General features: G+C 42.8%; 1 protein-coding gene across 27 annotated transcripts; it reads right to left on the reverse strand.

Annotated features, from left to right (window-relative positions):
* Nucleotides 1–906: 906 nt before the first annotated feature.
* On the reverse strand, nt 907–14747 carry ssbp3b (single stranded DNA binding protein 3b). 27 transcript variants are annotated; one of them, XM_070908623.1, is made up of 18 exons: nt 14610–14747; nt 13810–13882; nt 13585–13646; nt 13411–13495; nt 7327–7416; nt 6075–6149; nt 5775–5837; nt 5610–5673; nt 5435–5508; nt 5136–5200; nt 4991–5039; nt 4688–4723; nt 4482–4536; nt 4328–4392; nt 2959–3037; nt 2700–2728; nt 2496–2597; nt 907–2260 (listed from the first exon to the last, which is right to left on the reverse strand). In XM_070908623.1, exons 1-18 carry the CDS (start codon nt 14663–14665, stop codon nt 2231–2233), a joined length of 1152 nt encoding a protein of 383 aa, XP_070764724.1. In that variant the 5' UTR covers nt 14666–14747; the 3' UTR covers nt 907–2230. The 27 variants fall into 27 exon arrangements, with proteins under 27 accessions (XP_070764724.1, XP_070764723.1, XP_070764728.1 ...); XM_070908622.1 differs by having other exon boundaries at nt 5136–5221; XM_070908627.1 differs by lacking the exon at nt 6075–6149 and having other exon boundaries at nt 13843–13882.
* Between the last annotated feature and the right edge of the window lie 259 nt (nt 14748–15006).

The raw sequence follows: 15006 nt of genomic DNA on the forward strand, positions 1-15006 counted from the left end.
TGTGAAAAGTTGCAGTTTCAGTGTTCAATATATTTTCCTCGTACTGGTCAGTTGCTTGTGTAGAAATAAAGGCCTGAGGACGTGTGGTTATGTTTTCAGGCACCAGTTTGGGGAACTGCTAAATGTCCACAAGTTATCCTTCCTAAGCCTGCAGGACCTATTGGACTGTCGCTACACCACCTATTGAGCCCAAATGTGTTGTCATCCCATCAATGTACAGTGAGGAAAGTCCAACCAAGGAGACTCACATTTATGGTAAATAGACTGACAATGAGTTCACAAGGTAGTTCCCACCTTTTGACTAAAACTATGTATTTCACAAAACAATCCCCAAGAGATTTTTAAAATGTTTATACTTTTGTGAATAGAACTTTGCTTTTTCGTCTTTCCTATCGCAGTGATCGTCTTGTCCCCCAGGTTGGCAACCACTGGTGTATGCAACAAAAATAGCGTCTTTCGTCCTTTCTCGTGTCAAAGCGTGCAGAGTGTTGCCCTGTCCTGTCACAGTCTCCCTCATGCTCCAGGATTTCCTCGTTGGTCTGGTGGCTGTGCTCTACAGCACCCCCTGGCTCCACAGCAGGCACAAATAAGTGAAGAGATCAGTGATCTGGTGATGCCGGTGCGTGTACATGCGAATGTAATGTTAGCCACTGCCCATTGGACAATTGGACTTTTACACCTTTTGCACCAGCCACAACAATGAGCTTTTTGTTATGCATCAGTTGAATACTTTGTATATGTGTAACTTAAGCGTTCATTTAACATTACTCGTCATGTCCACAGCATAAAAAACTCAGTTACTCTTGAATCTAATGTGATATGAATCTACGTGAAACAAAATGAAAACAACCCACACAGGTAATTAAGTTATTGTAAAATTATATTAACAAGCAATCTTTCCTCAATTTGAAATAAAAAAATATCAGCAAATAAAGGCAACATAGGACAGATGTGTATAATGCGTAATGTTCACAGGAAAAAAAAAGGAACAAAAATTATCATCACATTTACAAGACTGCCGCTAAAGTTTATAATGATGCCTACTAGAATCGGTTTAGAAAGCTTTGACTAACTCTGAATAACTGGGGCAATATATGTAGTCAAAGATTGTATCAAAATATAAAAAAATGTGTGGGCGAGAGGGGAGCAGGGCCAAGAGGACGACCAATGATACAGGAGGGAAGTATGAACAACCAAGATGTATGAGATATTACAATGGGCAGCTCATTCATAGCCATAAATCAACCAAACTGGAAATAACACAGAAGGCTACGACGATGAAGAGCACAGAGTGTTAAGCACAGACAGGTAAAGAGATATACACCACATCTTAAAGCAGGTGTCCACATAGAGAAGAGCAGCACTAGGTAGTATGTTGTACACAGATTCTCAGCATTCATGCACTCACTTCTTATGCCGAAGTCTGGCTTCCTTTGACAGAACGCAACAGCAATCCAGCTGCTTAAACTAAACAGCAAAGAGTGCAGAATCGCATCGCTGTCAACAATAAGAGACTGAAATTGATCAAACAGGGATCAATTTGACAATGTAAGAAGCATCTGAGCACTTACACACGGTGAGAGGTCATCACAATAAAAGCCGTATTCTTTCAAGTCTTTCCCCCTTACAAACCTCTTTAAATAGAAGGGTGGGCATTGGGAAGATGAGTACATGTTTCATAAAGGTGGCCACAGAGTAAAAGGCAAAATCTGAGTCCTATGTCAACTGACTTTGGTGACACAGTATGCATGGCGATAAGTAAAATGACAAGACAAAGACTTTCCAAGCTCACAATGCATATACACACTCTCCAGTGTTTTAAGTGACAAAAGCGGAGACATTTCCTGCACATCTTGCACCACAAAGCAATAATTAAAAAGTACAAGAGGTAAACTTCAACCATTATTTTTTCTCTTCGCTCTAGGGTTGAGGGGACTGAGAGGCTTAATGGGGGCTCTGCAAAGAACATAAAATGTGTCATGTATGCATTTTCAGTAGCTGGTTTTTGTCACACTTGGGGGTTGTGGTAAATGGAGAAATTGTCCTTCATTTTGAGCAAGGAGCAGTAGTCGCCAGCCATTTAGATTTTTCTCCGATCAGCATTCTGGCGTTAGTGTGGAACCAAAATGGCGCCTGTCCCTGATTCGGTGCTGATGTGTTTGGCCGTGTCCTATTGTGAGTTCAGATCCTCGGAATGATGGCAAATAATTTCGGGTGGGGAGGGGGGGGGTCACACACTCATCGTCATGGTTGGAGAGTACTATGGAGGCACAGAGAAGAGAGGATTAAAAACACACCTTTTCCCTACCAAGTTCTCCTTGGTCAAACGCCCAGCTAGCTCTCCACACTGCTACAGTGACGTTAATACGCTGTGACTGTGGCTTTACTGTGTGGTCAACAGCGCTCTACCTCTGGCTTTATCAAAGTACTATCACAGTCACAAACAGTCAAGAGATGCTAGTGGAGAAGAGGACCTGGCAAGAAGGGAGACTTACGTTCTCGCTCTGAAAGGAGTGGAGGAAGTTTCCACTCAGCTCCCCGTCATCCCTTGGGGTCCCAGGAGGATTGCTAATGCCACTTAAATTGTTTGGGGAATTCTGGACACAAAAGAGTGCACAATGTTTTTTTAAATGTCTAACATTTCACTTACTCAAGATTAAGCTCCAAATGCAAAGACTCTCTGCATGGTTTTAACTTACCTTGTTCATTCCATCCATATCACCAGAGCCTAAGTATGAAACAAGAGGGTAAAACAATGAAACTACGTTTTTATTCTATGAGTAGTAATAAAGCCATTTTTAAGCAGTGGCTCTACCTGAAATACAATCTACTGCTCTCTACTGAAGTATCAAGTGACGTAGTGGACAAAAGTATACTCTGAAATCATTTAATCCGCAAGAATGCAACCCGAACATTTCTGTGTTGTGTCAGAAAGTGTATTGTGCTGCATGGTGTTACCTAGTGACCCGTTCATGTGGTGTGGCTCCATCCCAGCCATGGCTCCCAGGGGTCCGTCAGAGCCAGGGCCCATGGGGAACTGGAGGGGAAACAAGACATGGAATCACTAACCACATCTCCACAGCACAGTTGGCATCCAAGTCCTCAGTTACCAAGGTCTACCAGGTTCAAAGTAAAAGTGACTAAAAATAACCAGGCTCAGTTACTGTGAATTTCAGTCCCTCTTTCAACAGAAAAATCCTCTTTCTGATCATTTCCGCTCCAAGAGAGTAGCTGAAACCGTAGCCTACAGTATCAAATTACTCACAAACAAAACCAGTATAACAAGTGCATTTGTTTTGTTTCTACAAAAATCTCGTCTGTACATTCCTGGGTGGATAGTGCAAATCAGGAATAGTGCAAATGTACTTTGGTGAGGCCAGGATACTAGTGTTTAGAAAAATAGTTTTTCATGCTCAGGCCTGCTCTATCTATGCACAAGGAAGAGAGATTTGCTAAATAAACCATTTAATAAACCATAAAAATTAAACACATAAAATTATTATTATTTTTTTTAAGATGATGTGTTTCTTGTTGCAGTTACTTGTCCCTCAGCAGCAGTATGCAGGGGCTCGGGTTGAGGTTTGTGTTGATCTCTTTGAAAGCTACTAGCTCTTACATCCTATGTCAAACTGTGAGAAAGATACAATACTAATTTAGATCTTATAATGTAGGCAATTTGGTGGTACGGGACATTATTAAGTAAAATCTCAATTCAAACCAGGTTCAGTCACTTTATCCTGTGGCTGGCACCAGAATCCATAGACGAATTGTACAAATTTAGTTTGAACAAAGATTGTTTGTAAGCCCTTTCGTACTTGTATAGACCAGAGGATGGGAATCCTTACTATCTGCCACCAGCTGCAAGCAGTCAATAGACAAAGGAGTGTGCTGAGATGGTAGAGAGGTAGTGTTTAGTTAATGGTACATGCTTTTCCATAACGACCAGGGGAGCTCACAACACTCAGCCTCAGCCACTTAATTGTTGTCCTCTGTTAAACACTGTTTTACTAAGTAACCCCCATTAAGTTCACAGGGCTGACCCTCATGTTTAGGTGTGTCGTTAAAAAGGTCCGGGTCACTCTTGAAAAACAGATTTTAATCTCAATTACCTGGTTAAATAAAGGGTATACATAATACAGACTGCTTGACAAAGGACAACATATGGGTTGTGGGCTTGGTGCAAAAGGGGTATAAGTAATTAGGTAGTTAGTGAGATACAAAAATACATCACTATTTCATAACTGGACTAATATTACTTCTACTTAACTCAATGATCACAATATCCCCACTTAATGCAGAACGAAGAGAATGATGAAAAGGAACTTACATTATTCCGGTTGCCGGGTCCAGTGTTGATCATGGTGTACAAATTGTCACCAGAGTTGTTTGAGTCTGGAAAAGGTGCAATCATACATATAATTGGTACTGGATAGTGCATGAAAAGGGTAATGATTGACAACTTAGGTCAGGGAAGCACTAACCTGCAGGGCTGGGCATGATGGGAGTTCCTGGGGGTCCCCCACCTCCAGAAGCGCCCTATGGAGAATAAGTCAAAAAATAGACATATTACAAATGAAATGTAAAAACATGTATATATATATATATATATATATATATATATATGTTATGTTAAATGTTGTTTTCCTAAGCTGAAATTCATATAGTATGTGCCACGATGTGCTCTCACCCCATATGCACCAGGAGAGGGTGATGAGTAAGGCATCTGAAACCAAAAACATAAACATTACAGACCAGAAATGGGTGAGTGCAGATCATTTCTATACCTCAAAATGTCATCATTCATCATTTGATCATCCTAATACCATTATGGCAGTCTGTCTGACTGTCTGTGGAAACCGTGACACATAATACCACAATTACATCCCAGACTAGAACCTTGGAACACATTAGACCTCGACAGCTCGGAGAGGAGATCCGACTGCAATCTGAACCAGCATTTTTCTGGGTGTGTGTGTGCATTAGTACTCACAGAGTTGGCATTGTTGGGATTGGGCCATGGCCGACCAGTCCCTGGGCCCCTAGATGGTAAAACCAAAAGAAATTTAGTTAGATAATGCATTAAGGTAGTATATAAAATGTAATAATATATTTACACATTTTTAAAAAAGGCTCACATGTTCACTCCTGGCATACCGGGACCCATGGTGTTGTGTGGAGGCCTCATCCCACCGCCGAAGTTCTGAGAAGACAACCAAAAATCCTAAAACTGTCTGTGAGAATTGATTCTAAGGATTTAAACCACAGGGTACAGTAATATGCCAATTTATATGGCCATTTAGACCATCAAAATAGCTTTGGTTTGGATGTGGTTGGTACAAGATTTACAAGACATTTTACCAGTCTAGTAAAGACCAATGACCAACAGGTCATCAAGGCAGTGGTGATATTATTCTATGTAAGTAGAATAGCCTACCTGAGGGCCGGGCCCCATGGGTCCCATGCCTCGAGGGCCGCTCATTCTCTGCATTGGCCCCAAGTTAGGATGGCCTGGAGGGAAAAAGGAAATTTATATGAAGAGAGAAGCCAGGAAATCATTCTCTACTGCAGGTGTAGTGCATAGTTTAAGAGGACACAGTACTGAGTCACACCTTGTGGTCGTGTAGGGTCCATGTTGGGCAGCATGGGATGAGGACCCGGTCCTCCGCCTGGTGGCTACCCGGGATAAAACACAAAGACCCAATGAAACTGCATTTTTAAATATGCATATGTGCTATGTATTCTGCATCTATGGTGTGTGTGTGTGTGAGCTCTACCTGGCTTGCCATCCTGATGGGGGGACCTCTTGGGCCTCCAGCAAAGCGAGGCGACATGAAAGACTACACAGAAACATCATTGCTCCATGAGATTTCAGTCAAAGGTGACATAAATCTCTCAAAATGTAGTAGCATTCTAATTCCTTGATAGCATGTTTGTGTGAATACTGAAAGCAGCATAAAGCATTAAGCTGAGACGAATGCCAAAGCATGAAGCATCAGCACTGAGAACCAGCGTTCCCAAATGACAGCAGATAGCAAACACAGAGAAAAAAGAGAGAAAGGGAGAGGGAGTGTTACCTGACTGTGAGGTCCCATCATACTGTTAGGGGGAGGAGGCTGAGGGTGAGGAGAGCCCTGGGGACCAGGAGGACCCTGTGGCATCACACAAAATAAAAGAGGCAAGGAGTAAGATAGAGGAGGGAGGGAAGGAGGGAGGGGAGGATGAGACGAAGAGAGAAAGAGGGAGCGAGAAACAGAAGTGACAAAAGAGGGGCACAGAGAGAAGCAGGGTTACTGCAGGGCAGAGGACAGTTGGAGTGCAAGAACCAAAGTGTGGCGCAAAAAATGTACAAAAATAAGATTTTCATGTACTGAACACTATAAAAGAGAGAGACTGAGCAGAAAAGAGCAAGCAAATGACTTAGCCTTGAATGAGAGCAAAGAGACAGAGAGATGGAGAGGATGTGTGCTCTTTTGCCTGTCAGTCAAGACATTAAGAAGCCTGCTGCATGCAGCATGTTATCAGTGCTAATTTCCCTGAATTAACAGCCCCAATTAAGCTCTATGCAATTAGCTGTATAACAACACTAAACACCGGCACTGTGTCGCTAATGTTGCTGATCTGACAGAGAGTGAGGGGTCTAATTGAGCCTCCTCCAATGGATTCTGGTATGTAAAGTATGAGTGTGCATGTGTTCATGTATCAATGTCAAAATGTCTTTCCTGATATTAACGTGATCACATAATGAGTCACGCATTTGTGGCTTGTATTACATAATAAGCTTGTGGATTTAAAGTGACTAGTTTGGTCTTGTGGAGGCAGAGCAACATCGTAATTTTATGTCACCTCTTAAAGCCAGTTCCACACAGTTGCCTGCCAAGAGTTTATCCTCATGAGATATTGATTTACAGTAGGTGCTGCACCTTTCGATTTCTCCATTAGGGAAAATGGCCAGGCCACGCCTGCCTGTTTACAGCACTGGAGGGGCCCAGGCAGACAGAACGTCTATGACGTTTAATACAAGTTCACTGAGCAGAATGGAGCAAAACAAAAGACAAAAGCAATATAGACACCAATGTGGAGACCTACAGCTTCATAAGATTAACAAAACCCAGACAGCATTTTACAAAGCTGGAGCCAGCTGAAGTGCAGCTAGGAAAATGATCAGTCCACTAATTCATTTGTCCATCCACAGCAAGCTAATTTATGACAAGTTTGATCATTGACTATGAAGTGATTTATCAAGAGAAAATAGTAAATGTGGGGGTGAAGTCCATTTAAGAGTATTCCTAACGGTAACAGACAGCATCTCTGTGGCGATTAGCTAACCTGGAAAAAGCCTGGCGGCATAGGTCCTCCTGGCATTCCCTCACCAGGGGGCATCCCTCCCATCACAGGACTGGGTGCTGCTGCTGCACTCTAAGAAAAAAGAAGAGACAAAACAGCAACGTTACAACCTCTCAATGTGCTGCACATGTTAAGTTGACCAGTTAAGACCAATTACAATCTGAGTACACGCATGGAACTTTAACACACAGATGAAATGTTATTGTTGGAAGCCGAGACTCTTGGCACAGCTGGCCACAGGAGGAGCACATATTCTCTTGGACTAACTCAAGTGTCGTAGGCTAAACCTGTGTTGGCTGTCGTTCCTCAACTCATCTTAAAAGAGGAAGAAACAGAGCACCGAAATGCATTCAGTAGATCATTTGAAAGGGGTGTTAATGGGGTGCTTATTGAGGCTTCTGTGCCCTACTGATCCAGGATCTAGTGGATCAGATAAGTATCAGTGGGAATCACTGAGTCAGTGGCTCTAAAGTGCTGCTACACAGCAGGGACTTGCTGGGCCAATATCCTGCTCAAACCACAGCCCTAATTCACTAATGTGCCATTTGCTTCGGTCACACGCTCCTAATTGACTGAGTTTGCCTTCCCTGTAGCTGAAGCAATCTGAGATGGGCTAATGTCTTCAGAGCTGTGGGGTTTAGCTTCAAAAGAACGGCTACTGAACGAGAGAAGCTCCTTCAGTCCCATTTGTTAATGCGTAGCTCACTTATGTTATAGTGTAGATGTACGCAAACAAGCAATGATTACTACAAGGATGGATGTACCAGAACCCACACACACAAACACGCCTCGTCTCTGTCCAGAGCTCTACAGCTCTACAGACATCACTGGTCAATAGCCAACACACTCCCTGGACTGCACCTCCCCCTAATTATATCTGCTCAGGCTGCCACTGCAGGGCCACTGTGAAATGCCTCAGCAGGGAGAGAAGTGAGGCCACAGGGAGAAGTCACGTCTCATCAGGCCTCACCACCACTGGGACACGGACACAGAGACGCACGCAGCCTGCAAATCCTATTTCTTTCCTATGTGCTGTCATAGGATGGTGCAGAAAAATCAGCAAGCTGCCGAGTGAGAAATCCTCAAACATGGCAAACATCTGAGTCTTTATTTAAATAATAAATATACTTCTATAAACGTGTAGGAGAATAAAAAAAATTTAACAGAGCAAATTTGCACTCCATTTCCATCTTGACCAGTTAATCAACTACACAGACCACTCAAGTAGAAATGGTTGCTCACCGTGTATAAACTAAACTAATTCAAACTTAATTTTCACTGATTAAGTTGTAAATGTCACACAACATACTTAGACCTGCAATGACTCCAGCCTGACAGCCTGCTGAGCACCTACTTTAAAAAAAATTGCTCACATACAACGTGTTCCCACTGAAGTGCACGCGGCATGACCTGGCTGGTCTGTGGTGCTGCTGTGTGACAGTTTGTACTTCTCTCTTCAGTTTTCAGTTTGTCGCCTCAAGTGTCCACTACTTTATTTAAAACCTTGGACACATTTCAAACAACTGAAACACACTTTTTTTTTTTTTACATGCATACACACACGGTCACAATAACAGCATCGAGAGGATGTGATGATGGGACCAAATAGAGCATTGCAAATGAAAGTTCTCAGCATCACCCATTCTCTCTACATCAGAGTCGTCATATGTCTATATAAGTATGATGTGCAGCTCTTGGTATGCATCACTTAAACTGTTTTCTACCTCATCCAATCTGCACATATTTATTCACCAAGTTATTTATCTCTGCCTGACATGAGGCAACATTCATTCCAACCTCCCCATCTCAACTCTAGGATACTAACTTGAGCTATAGGCTCATTGTTATCACTACTATTTTACTGTTTTATGCTATAATATACTACTTTACACTTTATGACCAGAACTAAAAAGCACTGAGATCACAGTTCAATGAACTGGCCTCCCAGTTCATGGTATTGTTGCAAGAAGAGGAACAAGTTTTTGATGAGCATATTTAGAGGTATTGTGATCAGTTCTCAGCCTCATTAACATCTAGTTAACTTTTTTGCTTTGCACTCTACTGAATATACCATAAAGACTTTCATGAGCCATTTGCAATATTTGCATTATATTGTAAAGGGATTACACGCATATACACACACACATTATTTTTAGTTCTGACTGCTTTTCAAAATTCATGGTAACTAGTACTTTGCAACTTCCTGGCAAGCAAAACCACCCTTGTAGCGATCTCATTTCTTTTACTGACACAAAGAATTTATTTACATCTAGCATTTCTATGTTTTAAAGCTCATGAAACAAAGTAACATGTTTATTCCAGCCAGGTTTAATCATCAATTACATGCTTTGTTTTTACATTTATAAAAGTCTTCACTAGTCATCATAGGATAATTTAAATTGTCACAGGCACAACATTGATCCCTCAATTTGTTAGTTTACATATTTACATAAAAGGTAGCAGAAATTAATCTGTGTCCCAGACTGCACTTTTATATGTCTAAGAATTATTTAAGTGACATAAAGGCAAATTGGGTTGATATTCTCGACAAATGTATTAATTAAAGCTAGTCATCCTCATTCTGATAGCATTCGAATAGCATATAAACTGTCACTCCTCTGGGAGAGACACATTTTGTTTTTTTAAATCAAGATCGATAATGAATTCTTCAAAACTATTGCTTCTAAAGAAAACATTCCTGATGCAACTGGAAGAAGAAGAGGTTACTCAGTTTGTCTTAGATGGAGATTGCTCTTCAGTTTATGGCTAGTTTCAGAGTAGAGTGGTATACACTCATACAATAACACTGTCTGGTCCCTTCACAGTGAAACAGCAACTGTAGTTAGTTTTGTTCCTCTACCATTAAGTAGCTCATTCCTGGAATGAGGCCTGCAAAGAAATAATGAAGTAAAACAAAGCTGTATTTAAGGTATTGACCACAAAGTCATAAACAATGTCAACCATCTACACAGCTCTGCAGAAGTCAGAAACTGTTTGCCAGACTGAAGAGCAACGTGCATGGCGGGTTCCCAGGCATGTTATGTTAGATCTTTATCGTGTCCCTCTAAAGCCCACAGCTGTGCTTACTGGACTGTCCCAAACAGCCTGATGCTGCTTTCAGTCGAAACGAGCCACGTCTCTCGGCAGACTCTCTGGTACAGGAAAGGGGCAGATGTCTCAGCCCTGCCCCGGGCTATGAGGCTCTTGTCTGGGGCCTTCCTTACAACTCCCAAGGGGACCTCCTTTAAGACAAACTACCCCCCCAGCCACCATGATTCAGCATGTATATATGTGTGTACTTAAGAGCACACGAGCAAGCAATCCCAGCCAAACAAATATTCCCCTGTTCTTGAAACACTGAAGGAGGTTACAAAAGGCTAGAGTAGCGGCGGATGTGCTTGTGCTCTCTTTACAAAAACAAAGAGAGAGGGGGATATGGGGAACACATGGGGGGAGAGAAAGAAGGAAAGAGAGAAGAGAGTGAGGATGAGGTAACTGCAGAAGGGGTATACAGAGCGTGACACAAACAGACAGAAGACAAAATGTACGATTTAAATGGAGATGAAGGAGAAATTATGTGTGTGTGTGTGCGGGGGGGTGGGGGGGGCTGCAGCACAGACCACCCATCTGCTGGCTCCTGACCTAGTGTGCTCTTAACAGCCTCACTTCTTCCACTGGAAGCAACGTTCAAAAGAAACCAGCCCCTATGTTTAGCTTGTAAATGTTTAACCATCAATCAACATCATAAAACCCACTCTGGATCCTGACTGGATGCTCTCTCTCTCTCTCTCTAGTTACTTCTAGCAGGTCCCTTCCACTCCTCATCTCCCTCCTCTCTTCCTCCCCAACCCCCTCCTCTTGTATATTCCCTCAGCTCCTCCGCGGTGGTGGATGCTGGGCATATGCCACAGTGCCACTCCCCTTTCCTTTTTTTCCAATCTGCCCCTCAGCTCCGTGACAGCCATCAATCAGCCGCCGACGCCATGGCGACGGGGCCCCTCGGGGAGCGTTCATCAGGCCCAGCGTGAATACTCCGGGGCTTTACGAGCGCTGCCGGCTAACAGAGCAGCACTCACCTCCCCCACACCTAGACAAAGGCTAGGGTCCAAGGACTAGTGCTGTCCACACTCACACATATATACACACACACACTTGCCTGACCCCCAACATCCACAAATGAACACAAGGAGAACCAACATCAGAGCGAAGGGCAACCACAAGATGTCGGGGAGAGCCAACCGCACAAACTCTCAAAGCTCCCCACCACAGCACCCAGACTGACATTTCACTGTTCCCTCATTTGCTTAATGTTTTCCATGTTATGAAAATGGTCTGAGTCAAACCAAGGGCTGCAATCTAACAGCTTATTTTGTGTCGTTTAATCTTGCTGGCCTGGGGATATTTCCTCGTTATAATACAAGGGAAATCGCAGAACGATTTTTAGAAAAATGGGTTCAACTGTTCTTACACCTTTGCTTAAAACGGAGAAAATTTTAAGAATACAATGATATGTAAGACTTCTAAAATCTGACACTTTCTTGTAGTCTGCAATTGAAGATACAACCAAACAATGCAAAAACATATCCTACTAAAACAAGCAATCAAAGATATCGCAATCTTAGCGTAGGCTAGGTGAATAAAGGCTGGTTTCAAACAAAACGCACTCCTCCTTTGTCTTTACGAGTTAGAAAAACAAAGAATGTGGTTACTGAATGGGCAGAGCCACGATGTAGCCTCTCTCCTGGCTCCCAAGTCACCTGCCAGATCAGGAGGCCTGTTACCCTGACAACCCTATCTGCCAAGAGCAGGACCAACATCTCCGTTTTAACCCCTTCCTGTCCGATACCAACCTACTAACAAGCTGGGCTGTGTATCAGTCATCCTGTGAGGACTCCTTAACCCTCAAATGTCGTTCCTTGGCTGTGCGCATAAAGCAAAACTTAATTAGCATCTTATTTTTTTATGTTCACATCAGCTACACGATACTCGTCTAATCTCTTCAGATAAGGCCGGAGAAACACGTGGATGGGAACAGCAGAAGCCACCGACAAGCAGTTCACACTTTCTTTGATCCTAATGAGGCTCTTTTTGATCTTCTTTTTTAGTGCTGACTCAAAGCAGGAAACAATGCAGCACATTAAACACATCTCTGAAATGGTATAATTATAAAGATGCAAAACACCCATACCATGCAAATATGGAAGTGCTATCATAAGAGGAGCAATGCACTACAGAGTGATGCACTTGTCCTGTGCCACATGTCTATATATATTTGGGATCCGAGACTGCCTTTACAGTTATTCAGGTTCAAATCATTAGGATATGTTTCAACATGTACTTGAGCTACCACACATCAGGACAGCTGGAGGCATTTGTCAAAAAATCAACTGTGTGTATAAAGTCTCAGAAGTTGTGCTGAACACACAGCAGGTTATTTTTCGTCTTCACAACTGAGGGAGCGAGCTAGAGCGTGGATAAGGGGGGAGAGCGCTCGACAGGTCTGACTCAGGACATGCTGACATCAGCATCATTTTCCCAGAAGCCTATAAAGCTCATTGTTGGGCACATCATTCGACCCAACGACAGGGCAAGATGACCGATCGTAAATTCAGGAGAAGGAGTGGGAAAAAAAAAAATACTGTCCCAATGTGCATTAGGTGGTTAAATACAGCTACAGAGTAGGAAACACGAAATTACTTACATCTCTAAAGCAAAGTGCAAAACACACTAAAGAAAGCATTAAATAAGCAGAAATCAGACATCATTTTAGGGTGAATCATGATCATTCTTCAAGCTAAAAGGGAATCACAATCACCTGAAGTATGGCAGCTGTATCACTTTTGAAGGGGAATGTGGGAGATTTTGTCAGGACTTGAGTGTTGACAAACAGAGATTATGAGGACTTTGCTCTGATGGCTCCAACAACAACAACAACAAAAAAAATTGCACAACCCCAGTTGGAGTCGCATTACTCACTCACTTCTTTGCCATGATAGCAAAGTTGTTGTCTTCTTTACCAGAAGACAGAGCAATTTGTGCAACAGTTTCCATGTAAACACTACTCACGTAATCATGGAAGGCTTTTGCTTCGCTGGAGTGGTCACATGTCTCTCTCCTCTCTGGTGCGGCGCAATACAAGTCCCAGAATACACTGTGGACAAGACAGGTCATGAAGCAAACAAAAACCACACAGACAACCCCTGGACATGTTTACAGGGAGGCGAAAATATCATCTCTTACCACCACCAGGAATGTAGGAATCCAGGGGGTTCTCCGAGTGTTATGTTTTTCTCCCATCGGATCTGGAAAAGGGGAATTTCAATAATTTTCCATGGATGTCAATTAAAAACATTTCAATATTGTTGCTCCTAAAAAGAGCACAAGCAATACATTTACATAAAAATTAGGTATTTGAAAATAAAAAAAGACATTGATGATTTAACTTTTTCCCCAAATTCCACACACCTCTGATAAAAAGGTCTGTGCAGACTTCTGTGCTCCTATGTGCAACAAATACTCGTATACGTATAGAGCCAACCTGTGTGAAAAAAAAAAAAAAATTTTAGGTTTAATTCAACAAACATGACCAACAGGCAAAAAATAAACGTCAAGCAGCATGTTATATCTTCTTCAACGGGCACACTGAGTGACTAGAGTCGGGTACAGGCCCTCTGAACAATGGCTGCCAAATAGCCTATGCCAAAAAAATGAAATGGGGACTGTGTAACCAAGCCAAAACCTGGTTAAGATTCACGATAATGAGAAGGTTAAGAGAAAGTGCTAAAGCAACAGTGTAATTTAACGTCGTGATGTGAAACGTAAAAAAAACACACCACCAGCCTGCTGTGTATTAGCTAGGTACAGTATCCTGGTGGCACTGATGGGGCTGAAGGAAATAAAAACGCAGCATATCCAGAGCGCAACAGAGAAAACAATGTACTGTGAGGCAAGGCGATGTTATTGTTTTCTCCTCCCCGTGCTCTCGGCTGAATAACCGCAAAAATATGAGGCAACCGCCGGTTGAAAACACAACCAAACTGAACTCGGAATCGGCGGGTACGGGTTTAAAGAGACGGCAATAAGCCAAAGGTAGCAGACACACCACTCGGGGAAGGAATGGCGAGCAGACAAGGCGGTTCATTCAATTCCATTCTCGGTAGGAGGAAATCGCCTCTTGCTGTTAGCCTGTCCAGCGAACAACAGAGAGCGAGAGGGAAAAACTTACGAGGCAAAAAACACACAATAATAAACGTTTCTGAGCTTACTTTTCTCGTGCTTGGCCGTCCGACGGCACCGGGGTGCCTTTGCCTTTGGGGAACATTGTTTTGTGTGGGAGGACGCCCGCCTTCTCTTTCTTTTTTTCGCTATTTCATCTGTCAGATCATCGCTGCCGCGACCCTCTCGCACTCCAACCGCACTCCTCCTCAACCCGACGACTCAACCGAGCCTGGTCCGGGGGGAAGAGGCGGGGCCAGGCCTGACTGATGCTGCCGACAGCCAATGGGAGCGCGCCGTTGGCCTTAAGGTCTGCCTTTTCGTGCTTTCAGTTTGATGTTTTGACGTTGATAGCTGCGATATCAATGAGCGTAATTTAATGAAGAAATTAATATTTCCCATGTAATTGTTTGCTTGACTTGATTCTGACCTATGCAGTGTAAATAA

This window comes from Enoplosus armatus, chromosome 7, assembly GCF_043641665.1.
Source record: "Enoplosus armatus isolate fEnoArm2 chromosome 7, fEnoArm2.hap1, whole genome shotgun sequence".
Lineage (NCBI taxonomy): Eukaryota > Metazoa > Chordata > Actinopteri > Centrarchiformes > Enoplosidae > Enoplosus > Enoplosus armatus.